Source organism: Chiloscyllium plagiosum, unplaced genomic scaffold, assembly GCF_037043375.1.
Source record: "Chiloscyllium plagiosum isolate Xiang-an unplaced genomic scaffold, Cpla_swu_hap1 HiC_scaffold_22, whole genome shotgun sequence".
Lineage (NCBI taxonomy): Eukaryota > Metazoa > Chordata > Chondrichthyes > Orectolobiformes > Hemiscylliidae > Chiloscyllium > Chiloscyllium plagiosum.
This window is the reverse complement of record NW_028270160.1, coordinates 18,047,760-18,063,261: the sequence shown is the minus strand read 5'-3', so window position 1 is coordinate 18,063,261 and position 15,502 is coordinate 18,047,760. Positions and strand designations below refer to the sequence as shown.

The following is a 15,502-nucleotide window of genomic DNA, read 5'->3' as shown; positions in this document are numbered from 1 at the left end:
TTTCGATGCATTAATATGCAAATCCCAGAACTTCTTTTCAGTCACATTCTCAATTTAACTTAAGGTTTATAAAAAAAAGACATCTCAGCTCAGACAATGCATTAAGGGTGTGAGTTTAGGGTCTATGTGTATCCCAATCTTGAGTCAGACTGGTTCTATATCCAAAGTGGAATTTACAAAATATTACATGGATTGTCTGCAGCGATTATGCATTTTTGAGCAAAATAGAATGTATCTGCAAATATAATTCTGCAAATTCAAATTTACCCCACAGACTTGTACATGTGTGCACATGCATGTGTGAGTGCACGTGAGAGAGCGTGTGTTTGCATGTGTGCAATCTTGATAAAGTGTGTTTGTGTGTGAGTGTGATGGAGTATAAGCCTGTGAGAGGGTATGTGCGTGAATGTGAGTGTGGGGGGCTATATGTGTGTGTGTATATGAGAGAGTGTGTGTATGAGTGTGTGTATCAGTATGTCAGTAATCCGACAAGGGAAGGGGCCATATTGGACCTGGTGTTGGGAAATGAGCTAGGCCAGGTGGTAGAAGTTGCAGTGGGGGATTTGTTTCGGAATAGTGACCACAATTCTGTAAGTTTTAGAATACTTGTAGACAAAGGTGAGAATGGTCCTAAGGGAAGAGTACTAAACTGGGCCAAGGCTAATTATATCAAAATTCGGCAAGAGCTGGGAAATGTGGATTAGACATAGCTATTTGAAGGGAACACCACATTTAATATGTGGGAGGCATTTAAAGATAGTGCAGGATAGGCATGTCCCTTTGAAAACAAGGGATAGGAAAGGCAAGATTCGTGAACTGTGGATGGCAGGAGAAATCGTGCAACTAGCCAAGGGAAATGTACATAAAGTCCAGGCAGCTAAGAACAAACGGGCCTTGGAGGAATATTGGGAGAGCAGGACCAATCTTAAACGAGAAATCAAGTGGTCTAAAAGGGGTCTTGAAATAACTTTAGTGAACAGAATTAAGTAGAATCCCAAGGCCTTTCATTCATATATAAAAAGCAAGAGGGTAACTAGAGAAAGGGTTGGTCCACTAAAGGATAAGGAAGGAAGGTTGTGTGTCGAACCTGCGAAAATGAGTGAGATTCTTAATGATTACTTTGCATCAGTGTTCACTGAGGAGAGGGACATGATGAATGTTGAGATTAGAGATGGAAGTTTATTTACTCTAGATCACATTGACATAAGGAGGGAAGATGTGTTGGGTAGGCTAAAGGATATTAAGGTGGACAAATCCCCAGGACTGGATGGGATCTATCCCGGGTTGCTGAGGGAGGCGAGAGAGGAAATAGCTGGGGCCCTGACAGATATCTTTGTAGCATCCTTAAACACAGGTGAGGTGCCGGAGGACTGGAGGTTGCTCATGTTGTAGGGATATTCCAGGTAACTACAGAGCAGTGAACCTGACATCAGTGGTGGGAAAGCTGCTGGAGAAGGCACTGAGGGAGAAAATCTATTTATATTTGGAAAACAATGGGCTTATTAGTGATAGGCAACATGGTTTTGTGCAGGGGAGATCGTGCCTTACCAACTTAATGGAGGTCTTTCAGGAAGCAAACAAGTTGTTAGATGAAGGAGGGGCTGTAGATGTCATATACATGGACTTTAGCAAGGTATTTGATAAGGTTCCCATGGTAAACTAATGGAGAAAGTGAAATTATATGGTGTGCAGGGTGTTCTAGCTAGGTGGATAAAGAACTGGTTAAGCAACAGGAGACAGAGAGTAGTAGTTGAAGGGAGTTTCTCGAAATGGAGAAAGGTGGTGTTTCACAGTGGTCAGTGTTGGGGCCATTGTTGTTTGTGATATACATAAATGATCTGGAAGAGGGCACTGTTGGTATGACCAGCAAGTTTGTAGATGACACGAAGATCGGTGGAGTAGCAAAAGCATAGGGGACTGTCAAAGAATACAGGAGAATATAGATAGACTGGAGAGTTGGGCGGAGAAGTGGCAGATGGAGTTCAGTCCAGACAAATGTGAGGTGATGCATTTGGTAAGTCTAATTCTAGAGCAAATTATACAGTAAACAGAAGAGCCTTGAGAAAAGTTGATGAGCAGAGAGATCTGGGAGTTCTGGTCCACTGTACTCTGAAGGTTGCTGCACAGGTGGATAGAATGATCAAGAAGGCATATGGTATGCTTGCCTTCATCGGACAGGGTATTGAGTATAAGAGCTGGCAGGTCATGTTAAAATTGTACACGACATTGGTTCGACCACATTTAGAATACTATGTACAATTTTGGTTGCCACATTACCAAAAGGATGTGGACGCTTTGGAGAGGGTGCAGAGAAGGTTTACGAGGCTGTTGCCTGGTATGGAAGGTACGAGCTATGAAGAGAGGTTGAGTAGGTTAGGATTGTTTTTTTTAGAAAAAAGGAGATTGAGGGGGGGGACCTGATTAAGGTCTACAAAATCATGAAGGGTATAGGCAAGGTAGATAGAGATAAGCTTTTTCCCAGGGTGAAGGATTCAATAACGAGAGGTCACGCTTTCAAAGTTAGAAGTGAAAAGTTTTAGGGGGATACACGCTGCAAGTACTTTACACAGAGGGTGGTACGTGTCTGGAACGCGTTGCCAGCAGAGGTAGTAGAGGCAGGCACGGTAGATTCATTTAAGATGCGTCTGTATAGATGTATGAGTAGGTTGGGAGCAGAGGAATACAGATTAGGTTAGATTAGATTACTTACAGTGTGGAAACAGGCAGGTTTAGATGGTGGATTTGGATCGGCTCAGGTTTGGAGGGCCGAATGACCTGTTCCTGGGTGTAAATTTTCTTTGTTATTTGTTCTTTGTTCTTTATATGGCTGAGGAGCTGGTGCAGGGGCGAAGGGTTCACATTTTTGGGTCATTGGAATCTCTTCTGGGATAGAAGTGAACTGTATAAGAAGGAGGTGCCGGTCTTGGACTGAGGTGGACAAAGTTAAAAATCACACAACAACACCAGGTTATAGTCCAACAGTTTTATTTGGAAGTACATCTTTCGGAGCGCTGCTGCTTCGTCAGGTAGCTATGGGGCAGGATCAGAGGACACAGAATTTGTAGTAAAAGATCAAAGTGTCATACAACTGATGTGATATATTGAACAAACTTAGAATGCTGTTAAGTCTTTAAGTTGAATGCATTTGCAGATACATTCTATTTTGTTTAGAACCATACAATTTGTAGGCAGTCAGTCCGTGTGACATTTTATAAATTCCTACTTTGGAAATAGAATCAGTCTGACTCAAGGTTGGGATGCAGATAGATTCTAACCTCACACCTTCAATGCAGTCTGAGCTGAGTTCTGAGATGTCACTTTGTTTTTATAAAGCTTCAAGTTATCACGGGACTGTGACTTGAAAGGAGTTCAGGGATATACATATTAATCACTTGAAACCTGCATTCCCATGCTAATTGATTGAAGACTTAACAGCAATCTAGGTTTGTTCAATACATTGCATCAGTTGTATGACACTTTGATCTTTTACTATAAATTCTGTGTCCTATGATCCTACCCCACTAGCTACCTGACAAAGGGGCAGCGCTCCAAAGGCTTGTGCTTCCAAATAAACCTGTTAGAATGTTCTTCCAAATAAACCTGTTGGAATGTTCTTCCAAATAAACCTGTTGGAATGTTCTTCTCGTGTCTGTGTGGGTTTCTTCTGGGTGCTCCAGTTGCCTCCCATTGTCCAAAGATGTGCGGGTTAGGTGAATTGGGCAAGCTAAATTGCCAATGGCATCCAGAGGGTGTGTCGGTTAGGTGATATAACCATGAGAAATGAAGGGTTATGGGGAGGGTCAGGGGGTGGGTCTGCGTGGGTGCTGTTTGGAGGGTTGATGTGGACTTGATGGGCCGAATCGCCCTGTTCACCCAGTAGGGATTCTATGATTCTATAATTCTATGTTTTTCATCCAACTAGAAAGAAGATACTGTTGTTTCTAGGACTGGGGAGTGATGTGAGCCAAGGGTCTGTGAGGCAGAAATGATCATACCAAACGGATTAGATTAGTAATGAGTATGAGCAAGGGACAATCTAAAGTAGAACTTCTAAACTGGAAATGAGCTAACTTGAATTTGATGAAGAGGGATTTAGGCAAAGATTGATAGGGAAAAAAACTTAATGGAACATTGGATGATATGTACATAGAAGATATTTCAGATTTTTTTAGGTACACTCCATCAAGTGTGAAAAGGTGGAGAACTAAAATCAAGTCTCCTTGTTTTGTGATAGAGTTGGGTAATATGATGAAACAAAAAGCGGGGTTCATGTTACATGTTCAATTGATTTTGTCACTGAGGGGATAGATGCTGTATAATGCCCCAGTGCTGTTGTTCTGTTACTGTATGTTGCAGAGAGGAATCAGATGGTGTGTTTAACCCCAGTGCCATTTTTCTTAGTTATATTAAACCAAAGACAGAGGAGCAGCTCTGGAAAGCAATTGCATATAAAACCAAGCTTTTCCAGTTTGCATTATTTCTTCTGTCACTAAACACAAGACAGATGGGTCCCTTATGAAGGTCTGAGAGGAAGAGAAGGCTGCCCAGGAGTTTGAATTTATTCAGGGTCCACGAGCTTCAGACAAAGAGACTACTTTTAAAAAGACCAATACAGAGAGTACACACTCCAGGAGATACTTGGCTTTGTTGTGATAGATCAACTAGGAGAAAGTGAGGACTGCAGATGCTGGAGATCAGAGTCAAAAAAGTGTGGCACTGGAAAATCACAGCTGGTCAGGCAGCATCTGAGGAGCAGGAGAGGGATTCCTGATGAAGAGCTTATACTCGAAACGTCGACTCTGCTGCTCCTCGGATGCTGCTGACCGGCTGTGCTTTTCCAGTGCCACACTTTTTGACTTTGTTGTGATATAGGCAATATTTATTTTAGATGTTTCTCTTTCTCTATTCTCTCACATTTTCTTCCATCTCTCTCAGTTTATTTCAAACATTTTTACTTTAATTTTTTTTGATATTTTTCCATTCTCTTTCTCTAATTTCTTTTCTCTCTCCTTTTTGATACATCTCCATCTTTCCCCCATTATCTTTCTCTTCATGCCCTTTTTCGTTTCTTTTTTCTTTCTTGTTCTGTCTCATTCTCTTCTTTCTCCTTTTCTGTATATTTCTTTGCATTCTTGTCATTTTTTCCTCTGCCATTATTTTTCTGTTTATTTCTCCTTTTTTCTTTCTCTCTCCTTTATCTTCTCTTTCTCATTTATTTTAATGTCTATTTCCTCTCTCTCTCCCTCTATTATTTATAGACAAATTCTGTCCAATTCAGGAAGGTAGCCTCCCTCTCCTTGTTTCACATAATTCAGGAGCCACATCTATTCAGTAGCTCTCCACCTAATCTCCAGGTGCCATTTGCAGCCTCTCCAGTAAACATGTACTGGTTTATATAATTAGCTTTCGATCTTCCTCAGTGATTAAGTGCTGCCTCATCTGCAGGCTTGTGCTGCTTTGCAATTATTTACATAAATCACACATCTGAAGGTTACTCAAATGCTCAAGGGACTCCCGCATCTGCCAGTGTGGTGAAGATTTTTAAAAATGATCATTTAATACATAAAAAGATGCAAATTAACAGCATGTCAGAATGAGTCCTGAAGTATCCAGGTACTGAATGACAGTCCCTGCAGTGAAGGCATGAAGGTAGATCATCCACAAAATGAACTGCAGTAACTCATTAAGATTTCTTCAACAGTATCTTCCAAACCTAAATTTGAACATACAAATTGGCAGAAGGAGCAGGCTTCGTTCAGGTCAATAGAGATACCTGTTCTGCCAATCAGTATCTGATCTAATTATTTCACATGACCACCTACCCTGATAATATTACACCCCCTTGCTTACAAATATTAAACTGTGCCTCAAAAATAACTGCTCTGACTGCCTTTTAAGGAAGAGAGTTCCAAAGACTCAGGACCCTGAGAAACAAAAGCTCCTTATTTTAGTTTAGGAATGGAAAGTTAGTACCTTTGTGATTTTACTTTATTTGTATTTCATTACTCTGTGAAGTACTGTTTGCTGACCATAATGTTCCAGACAATGGTGAGGACAGAGCTGTTGCAGGGAGTTGCTGAATGTCAGATCAATGCATCTCTTTAAATTGCAAGACCCTGTCTCAGTGACCGATCTTTGAAGAGGCCATCTTCGATTGACAGTAACAAATGAGAGGGCCCCACTGACAGACTTTGAGACTGTTAGTCTGAGTGCACCCACTGCCCTTGATTGGGAGTTGGATGCTAGACAGGGCACAATGGAGTCCTTAAAATAATAAAAACAGAGATGCCACAATAAACCAAGCTCTGTAAAGTTTAACTTCGTTATCTAACCATCTAGAGCAAGCAAATGAAGCAGATGGTGGGAATCTGAACCAAAAACAGAAATTGATGGAGAACCTCAGCAGGTTTGGGAATATCTGTGGTGAGAAAGTAGAGTCAATGCTTTTTCAGAACTGCCTTAAAGTTACCAAAAGCTTCCTTGAAAATACATTTGTTTTGAAATTAAACCCAATAATTGAGTGAAAGTAAAGCACGGTGAGGATAGACAGTCCTGGGAAATGGTCTGAAAGTTGTACAAAATAATTCACTATAATAGAGTCATAATAGACTGAAACAGTCCATGCTGACCAAGTTTCCGAAACTTAACTACTCCCATTTGCCTGCGTTTGGTCCATATCCCTCTAAACCTTTCCTATCCATGTACCTGACCAAATGTCTTTTAAATGTTGTAATGATTTAATTGTGTCCACCTCTACCACTTCCTCTGACAATTCATTCCATATATGCACCACCCTCAGGTCCCTTTTAAATCATGCCCCTGTCACTTTAAACCTATGCCTTCTAGTTTTGGACTCCTGAGGAAAAGACCTGAGGAAAATACCTCCGTTAGCCACCTTATCTTTGCCCCTCATAATTTTGTAAATCTCTATAAGATCACCCCTTAGACTCCTACACTCCAGGGAAAAAAGTCCCAGCCTATGCAGCCTTTCCTCATGATTCAAATCTTCCAGTCTCGGTAACATCCTTGTAAATCTTTTTTGCATCCTTCCCTGTTTAATAACATCCTTCCTATGGCATGATGACCAGAATGCTGAGTAAGACCATTTGACCCAACCCAAGTAACACTCACAATCCCTGTTGATAACCTGAATAGTTCTGATATTCCATTGATGTTTCCGGTCCACAAGTTTCTTCGTTGTGTAAAATGACATCAGTGTTAAGTTGCCTTTTCCTTTTTGAACTGTTTCCACATTCCTCTACTATTTAATTTTGAAATGTCCCAGGTATATCTTCCCAATTATTCTTCCAAATGTTACCTAATATGCAACCAGTTTATTTCATCAAGATTGGAAAGCCCAAGATTTGCTGCAGATCAGTCCTTCGAATGAGGATCAGCCTTCTGTTTCCTCTTTGCAACATTTCCATACTGCTGTAATGATCGGAAAGAGCCAAAGTGTCCACAATAAGTACTCACTATATCACCATGCGGCTTAGCGAAATATGTATGTTAACTGACTTCTACAGTGCTGTGTGATGGCTGCTGTAGGTTATCTGTGCATTAGAAAATTCTCCAAACCCGGTGGATAGAAAGGTGATCACGGCAGAGCTCTCTCCAAAGCCAAAAATGCTTAACATAATGATGCTAAATCACGAGGGTCAAGATAATGTGCCAAGTGCTTCTCCTTTTTTCTCGGTTGTCTATTAACCCTCCCCTTTAATTATGTGTGCTACTTATTCCCCATTATGATTCATCAATTGATTTACCAAAGCTTTAAAATGATTCCAGAATCTCATTGTTTATTCAATCAGATTTTCCACCAGAGCACTCTACTGAGAATTGCTGCCAGCTACAAATAGAACGGCTTCTACTGAACTTTGCAACTTTGTGCCTTTTTGGTGGGATTTTACCAAAAAACTGGAAACACAATGTTGACTCAAGATTGGAAGCAGCAACACAACGACTGTCACTGAAAATGACCTGATAGGTTGTCTTTCAAGCTGACAATTTTGGGTTGCTTTTCTAAAGCCAGTCTTTCGGCTCTGGCTCACTTGCTGCTCACGGCAAAGACCTCTGTTGGTTCAATTGAATCCATGTGCCCCTAGCCAGTATTTGGCACCGTATCCTCTCCCAGGCAATGTCAATCATACAGCTTCACCAGGCAGGGACATGTGTTTTATTGTTCTTACATCAGGAGGATAGAGGAAACATCTCAGTGATGTCCTCAAAGCACTCCTCAAGGGGTCAGAAATCTCTGCTTACTGTGGGCCTGTGGCTCACCAAAATGTAGAAGATCCATTTGAGAAAGCATTTCACATGTTGAGAGAACATTGGGAACATGTAAGGACAAATTGAGGTATCGATTGGAGCACATAAGCTTCCAAATATTCCATTCACTCAAGCCTTCAAGCAGCATCTCCAAAACGTGACAGAATCTGCAGATTGTGTATAAAACTTATCAGCCATGTCAGAGGTCATGGAATTGAATTGCAAATAAGTCAACCCCATTTGTGAGGGACTGCTCTGGTAGATATGACTGAACATGCAGTTTCAAATTGTACCAGTGAAGTGATGTCCTCGGAAAAAGCAGAATTCAGGGCTGCAATCTGTGAATGCATTTTCCCAGTGGAATTCAGAACCGGGATAGAATGATAGTGATGTACAGCATGGAAACAAGCCCTTCAGTCCAACTATCTATGCCGACCAGATAACCTCACTTAATCTAGTCCCATTTACCAGCACTTTGGCCATTTCCCTCTAAACCCCTTCTATTCATACGCCCATCTAGATGCCTTTTAAATGTTGTAATTGTACCAGCCTCCACCACTTCCTCTGGCAGCTCATTCCATACACGCACCACCCTCTGTCCCTTGGGTCCCTTTTAAATCTTTCTCCTCTCACCCAAAACCTATGCCCTCGAGTTCTTACTAACCAGTTCTACTATGAGGAACCTTGTCAAAGTCCATATAAATCACGGTCACCATTCTGACTTCATCAATCCTCTTTTTACTTCTTCAAAAAACTCAGTTAAGTTTGTGAGACATGATTGCCCACGCAGAAAGCTATATTGTCTATCCCTAATCCTTGCCTTTCCAAATGCATGTAAATCCTGTTCCTCAGGATTCCCTCCAACAACTTGCCCACCACCGATGTCAGGCTCACTGATCTATATTTCCCTGGCTTTTTCTTACCACCTTTCTTAAATAGTGGCACCATGTTGAGAGTTATAGGTTAGCCAAAAAAGGGCTAAGAAGAGCCAGGAGGGGACATGTGAAGTTGTTGGCGGATAGGATCAAGGAAAACCCTAAGGCCTTCTATAGGTACATCAGGAATAAAGTAATGACTAGAGTAAGATTAGGGCCAATCAAAGATAGTAATGGAAAATTGTGTGTGGAATCTGAGGACATAGGGGAAGCACTTAATGAATACTTTTCGTCAGTATTCACATTGGAAAAGGGCAATGTTAGTGAGAATATGGAGATAAAGGCTACAAGATTATATGGGATTGAAGTTGACAAAGAGGAGGTTTTAGCAATTTTGGAAGATCTAAAAATAGATAAGACCTCGGAGCTGAATGGGATTTATCCTCGGATTCTCTGGAAAACTAGGGAGGAGATTGCAGAGCCTTTGACTTCATTCTTTATGTCGTCGTTGTCTACATGTGTAGTGCCAGAAGACTGGAAGATAGCAAATGTTGTTCCCTAGTTTAAGAAGGGGAGTCAAGACAACCCTGGTAATTATAGGTCAGTGTACCTTACTTCGGTTGTGGGTAAGGTGTTGGAAAAGGTTATAAGAGATAGATTTTATAATTATCGGGAAAGGAATAGTTTGATTAGGGATAGTCAACATGGTTTTGTGAATGGTAGGCCGTGTCTCACTAATATTATTGAGTTCTTCGAGAAGTTGACAAAACAGGTGGATGAAGGTAAAGCGGTTGATGTGGTGTTTCTGGATTTCAGTCAGGCGTTTGATAAGGTTCCACACGGTAAGCTATTGCACAAATTCAGGAGTTTCAGGATTGAAGCAGATTTAGTGGTTTGGATGAGAAATTGGCTCGCTGAAAGAAGGCAGAGGGTGGTGGTTGATGGGAAATGTTCATCCTGGATCTCAGTTACCAGTGGTGTGCCGCAAGCATCTGTTTTGGGGCCACTGCTGTTTGTCATTTTTATAAATGATCTGGATGTGGCGTAGAAGGATGGTTAGTAAATTTGTAGATGACACTAAGAGTTGTGGATAGTGCCAAAGGATGTTTTGGTTACAGAGGGACATAGATAAGATGCAGAGCTGGGCTGAGAAGTGGCAAATGGAGTTTAATGCAGCAAAGTGTGAGGTAGTTCACTTCAGAAGAAGTAATAGGAATGCAGAGTACTGGGCTAATGGTAAAATTCTTGGCAGTGTAGATGAACAGAGAGAACTCGGTGTCCAGGTGCACAAATCCCTGAAAATTGCCACCCAGATTGATGGGGTTGTTAAGAAGGCATATGGAGTGTTGGTGTTTATTGATAGGTGGATTAAGTTTCGGAGCCACAATGTCATGCTTCAGCTGTACAAGACACTGGTAAGGCCACATTTTGGAGTATTGCCTGCAGTTCTGCATTATAGGGAGGATGTGGAAGCTTTGGAAAGGGTTCAGAGAAGACTTACTACGATGTTGCCTGATATGGAAGGAAGGTGTTACAAGGAAAGGCTGAGGGAACTGAGGTTGTTTTCATTGGAGAGAAGGTGGTTGAGAGGTGACTTAATCGAAACGTATAAGATAATCAGAAGGTTAGATAGAATGGACAGTAAGAGCTCTTTTCCTCGGATGGTAAAGGCTAAAATTAGGGGCCATAACTTTAAATTGAGGGGTGATAGATTTAGGACAGATATCGGGGTAGTTTCTTTACTCAGTAGTAGGGGTGTGGAACGACCTGCCTGCAACCGTAGTAAACTCGCTGAATTTAAGGGCATTTCAATGGGCATTGGACATAAATATGGATAATAATGGAACGGTGAAGGTTAGATGGGCATCAGATTAATTTCACAGGTCGATGCAACATCGAGGGCTAAAGGGGGCCTGTACTGCTCTGTAATGTTCTACATTCTATATTCTATGTTAGCCAACCTCCAGACTTCCAGTGTCTCACCTGTGACTATCGATGATATAAATATCTCAGCAAGGGGTCCAGCAATCACTTCCCTGGCTTCCCACAGAGTTCTAGGATACACCTGATCAGATCCTGACAAGTTAACCACTTTTATGCGTTTTAAAACATCCAGTATCTCCTAGTCTGTAATATGGATATTTTTCAAGATGTTACAATCTATTTCCACACATTCTGTATCTTCCACATTCTTCACAGTAAACACTGATGCAAAATACTCATTTAGTATCTCTCCCAACTCCTGTGGTTCCACACATAGGCTGCCTTGCTGATATTTGAGGGGCACGATTCTCTCCCTGATTACCCTTTTGTCCTTAATAAATTTATAAAATCCTTTTGGATTTTCCTTAACCCTGTTTGCCAAAGCTATCTCATGTCACCTTTTTGCCCTCCTGATTTTCCTCTTAAGTATTTTCCTACTGCCTTTTTACTCTTCCAAGGATTCACTCGATCTCTCTGTCTATGCCTGACGTATGCTTCGTTCATTTTCTTCGTCAATTTTTCCAACCATCCAGCATTCCCTACATCTACCAGCTTTTCCTTTCACCCAAACAGGAACATACTGTCTCCATACTCTTGTTATCTCATATTTGAAGGCTTCCCATTTTTAAGCCGATCCTTTACCTGCAAACCCCCAAGCAACCTTTCAAAGCTTTTGCCGTATACCGTTAAAATTGACCTTCCTCCAATTTAAACTTTAACTTTTAGATCCAGTCTATCCTTTTCCATCACTATTTTAAAATTAATAGAATTATGGTCACTGGCCATAAAGTGCTCCCCCACTGACACCTCAGTCACTTGCCCTGCCTTATTTCCCAAACGTAGGTCAAGTTTCGCCCCTTCTCCAGTAGGTACATCCATATACTGAATCACACACAAGAAAATTTTCTTGTACACACTTAACAAATTCCTCTCCATCTAAACCCTTCACACTATGGCAGTCCCAGTCTACTTTTGGCAAGTTAAAATCCCCTACCATAACCACCCTATTATTCTTACAGATAACTGAGATCTCCTTACAAATTTGTTTCTCAATTTCCTGCTGACTATTGGGGAGTCTATAATACAACCCCAATAAGGTGATCATCCCTTTCCTATTTCACAGTTCCACCCAAATAACTTCCCTGGATGTATTCCCAGGAATATCCTCCCTCAGTCCACAATGCTATCCCTTACCAAATATTACCTTGAATGAGCCTTTCAAGACATTTGAAGAGGAATACACGTGATGTTTATAGAGAAGAAAAGATCAGCATCTGATTTGAGTTCCAAAAGCCATTACAAGATCTGGTCACACTGTACATAGTAATGGGTAGTCTGCAGTTCTGTAGACGAGCTAGTAGAGAACTGCTGATTTTGAGGAGGATCGGAATGTATCTAGTTCCCAGGGCATTACAGAGGATCGGTTGGGAGGAGAAGGGGGCTGAACAGAAAGAACTTATATTCTGTGGGAAAATTTATATTAACTCTTCTGGGAGTGTTCTCTGCGCAGTGAGTTACACCAATGGGTTTTGGTGCGGGTGAATAGTCCAATTGTTTTGCTGAAATGGTACAAAGGGTCAGTGGGTTGGAAGCACATGGTCACTGATTTTGCTAGTGCAGTAATGGTGAGGTGACTTGTTTTGGTGGGCAGCTGCTGATTTGGGATGTTTATTCCTCTCATTTCCTCACTGTTGTTAAACTTTACTTCTGTGTAAAGTGCACCATTCCCTTGAATAGAAAGACACTACACCTCTCCAGGTTTACATTGAGTTAGTAAATGTTTAACCACAAGTCATCTTTTGTGTGATTTGACAGGTAGATATCATCTGCGGAAACAAGATCTTAGAACATCACCAGACCTTGAGGCACATTCGAAGCACTGTTACCCACAGCAGCATACGGGTTAGTGTTTGGCTCCTCTCTTCGCAGAATATCAAATGAAAGTTTGTGCAGTTGGGAGAAAATGTGAAAACGTATCACCAGAAACAAATATGTGTGAATCAATCAGAAGGGATTTGGGATTTAACATTATTGGGGCCATGAGAAAAAATTGTATTCGGATTCACTGCAAAAAGAAAACGATGGAGAGGGTTTTATTGTATTATAACAGTAAGTAGAAAGTGGTTAGTTGTGAGTTAGTTCAATTAGTGTGAATGAGAAGAATATTGTACCCAATAACGAAAGCAGACCGGGATGGAATTATAGTTGGTAGTGAGTGTACACAGGACCGAGAATTATATAATTGGGAACACTGTGTGTATATGAGATGAGAACTGGCTTGAATTTGAGGTTAAACACAAAACAATAAATATTGTGTACAATTAATTCCTCAGAGTACATACAATGTAGCTCAAAGATAATTCCAACTTTGATTTTACTGTAGATAGATGGAAATTTGGGGGAGATTTGATTTTAGTAAAAGCAGATATGATTTAAGGGGGGGGGGGGAGTTGGGAGCAGATATTTCAGGCAAATCTGTCTCAGAATAGTGGAATGAATTCAAGACCAACATGTCCTAATAAAGAAAAAGCCTGGGGCCATCAAATGTTGTGAGCATTGGATATCGAGGGACACACAACATTGGATTAACAGGGCAGGTTCATAGCAGATACCGAGGGCTCAAAACAGTCCTCTGTACAGGAGTATAAAATGTACTAGAAGAAACTTAAAAAGATTAGGAGCTTAAAGGAGATATGAAAGCATCTGGTAGGCAAAATAAAATATTTTTTTTCCAGGTACATTAAAAGTAAAAGGATGACAAGGGAAAGAGTAGGGCCATTAAGGACTACAGTAGTGATTTGTGCATGGAGCCAGAGGATGAAGATAGGGTTCCATATAAATACCTTGGTCGGTTTTCACTACTGAGGGCATTGGTAAGATCACAATTCCAAGACTGTGTGTAGTTTTAGTCTCCTTATTTAAGGAAGGATGTAAATGTGTTGGAGGCAATTCAAAGGCGGTCAGCTAGATTGATGACTGGAGTGAGTGAGTTTGTTCTTAAGAATATGGCTACACTTGTTTTCATTGGAGTTTAGAAGATTGAGAAGTGATTTAATTGAGAAATCTTGACAATGTTGATGTGGAAAAGTTATTTTCCCTAGTGGGTCAGTCCAAAATTAGAGTTCACTGTCTTAAAATTAGGGATTGCCCTTTTAGGACCTAGATGGGGAGCATTTTGTTTCTGTCACAGATGGGCAACTTTGGAATTTTGCTTTAGAAGGTAGTGCAGGCAAAGTCATTTAATACTTTTGATGAAAGTTAGATTCTAGTTAGGCAAAGGAGTCACAGATAGTAGACTCGATATCAAGTTCAATAACTTTAGGGCTTGAGCTCTCCCATGTCCTTACTCCAATCCTCACACACCAGGCTTTGTCATTATATAGCCTGTTGTTAGCCATTAACAGTTCCCATTAACAACTATTCACCATCCTACCTGATTGTTACCCATTCTATTGTCTGTCCAAAAGTTCTTCTCTCTCTTTGAGCTTTATCTTTGGTGTATAAACTGTTATTTTCCCAGCTGCAGTAAGTTCTAAGGAAATGTCACTCAACCCGATTTCTGTCCACAGATGCTGCCAGATCTGCTGAGATTTTCCAGAAATTTCTGTTTTTATTTCTGATTTTACAGCATCTGCAGTTCTTTTGGGATTTCTTTTCTTGATCATAGTGTCCAGCACTGGTCAGAATGGGCAGAGGAGGATGGAACTTGGGAGCAGGAGTCAACTTACTTTCTATCTGTTTTGTCCATCCGTGCAGCTTTGTATTTCTCGCTCATCCTTTCCCTGAAACTACAAGATCCTGCCTGGGGCTGAGCGGGTGCCTTGCCTCTGACAGTTGTTTGAGTGCTAGCAGCCTGGGCCAGTTCTTCCATTGACAACTCTTAAGGAGAATCATGTGCCATCTTCTACTTCCCCGGCATGTTCACAATCCGCCCTCGACGGAGCAGAGCAGCTTTGGAATGCCAGTGCTTGTCCAGCTGCACAGTAGCCTTTCAAAGATGACGTGAGCATCGGGGGTTCCAGTCCTTTGGCCACAATCCACTGAGTGGCGAGTTCTTCGGGGAATAGCACGTGGTAATTTGGGGCTGGAATCTGATGTGACAGGCAGTTAATGTGGTAAGTTTGTTAAGGTTCAGCAAGAAGGTTTGCTAGGCCATATGGTAGAAGTCCCACCAAAAAAACTCAACACTAGTCTCACTTGGCCAAATAAGGTAAGATTCAACCCAAAGTAATAATATCCAAATCATTTGATATTGTGATGTTGATCGAGGCATAAGTATTGACTGGATCACTGGGGTGAACTTCCTTGTTCTTCAAAATAGTGGCAGTAGATTTTAACTCAGCCAAAGAGGGTGGACTGGACATTAATGTTTCATC

General features: G+C 41.2%; 1 protein-coding gene across 4 annotated transcripts in view; it reads left to right on the top strand.

Moving 5' to 3' along the window:
- Positions 1-15,502, top strand: part of pcgf6 (polycomb group ring finger 6) — an 86,523-nt gene that overhangs the window by 43,620 nt on the left and 27,401 nt on the right. For 2 of the 4 annotated variants that reach the window (XM_087998820.1, XM_087998819.1), the window contains exon 9: positions 12,946-13,028. The exons of 1 other annotated variant lie outside the window; for it this stretch is intronic. In XM_087998820.1, the coding sequence (XP_087854946.1) occupies positions 12,946-13,028 (83 nt within the window). Of the gene's footprint in view, positions 1-12,945; positions 13,035-15,502 lie in introns of all 4 variants that reach the window. One more of the 4 variants, XM_087998822.1, reaches the window with a different exon arrangement.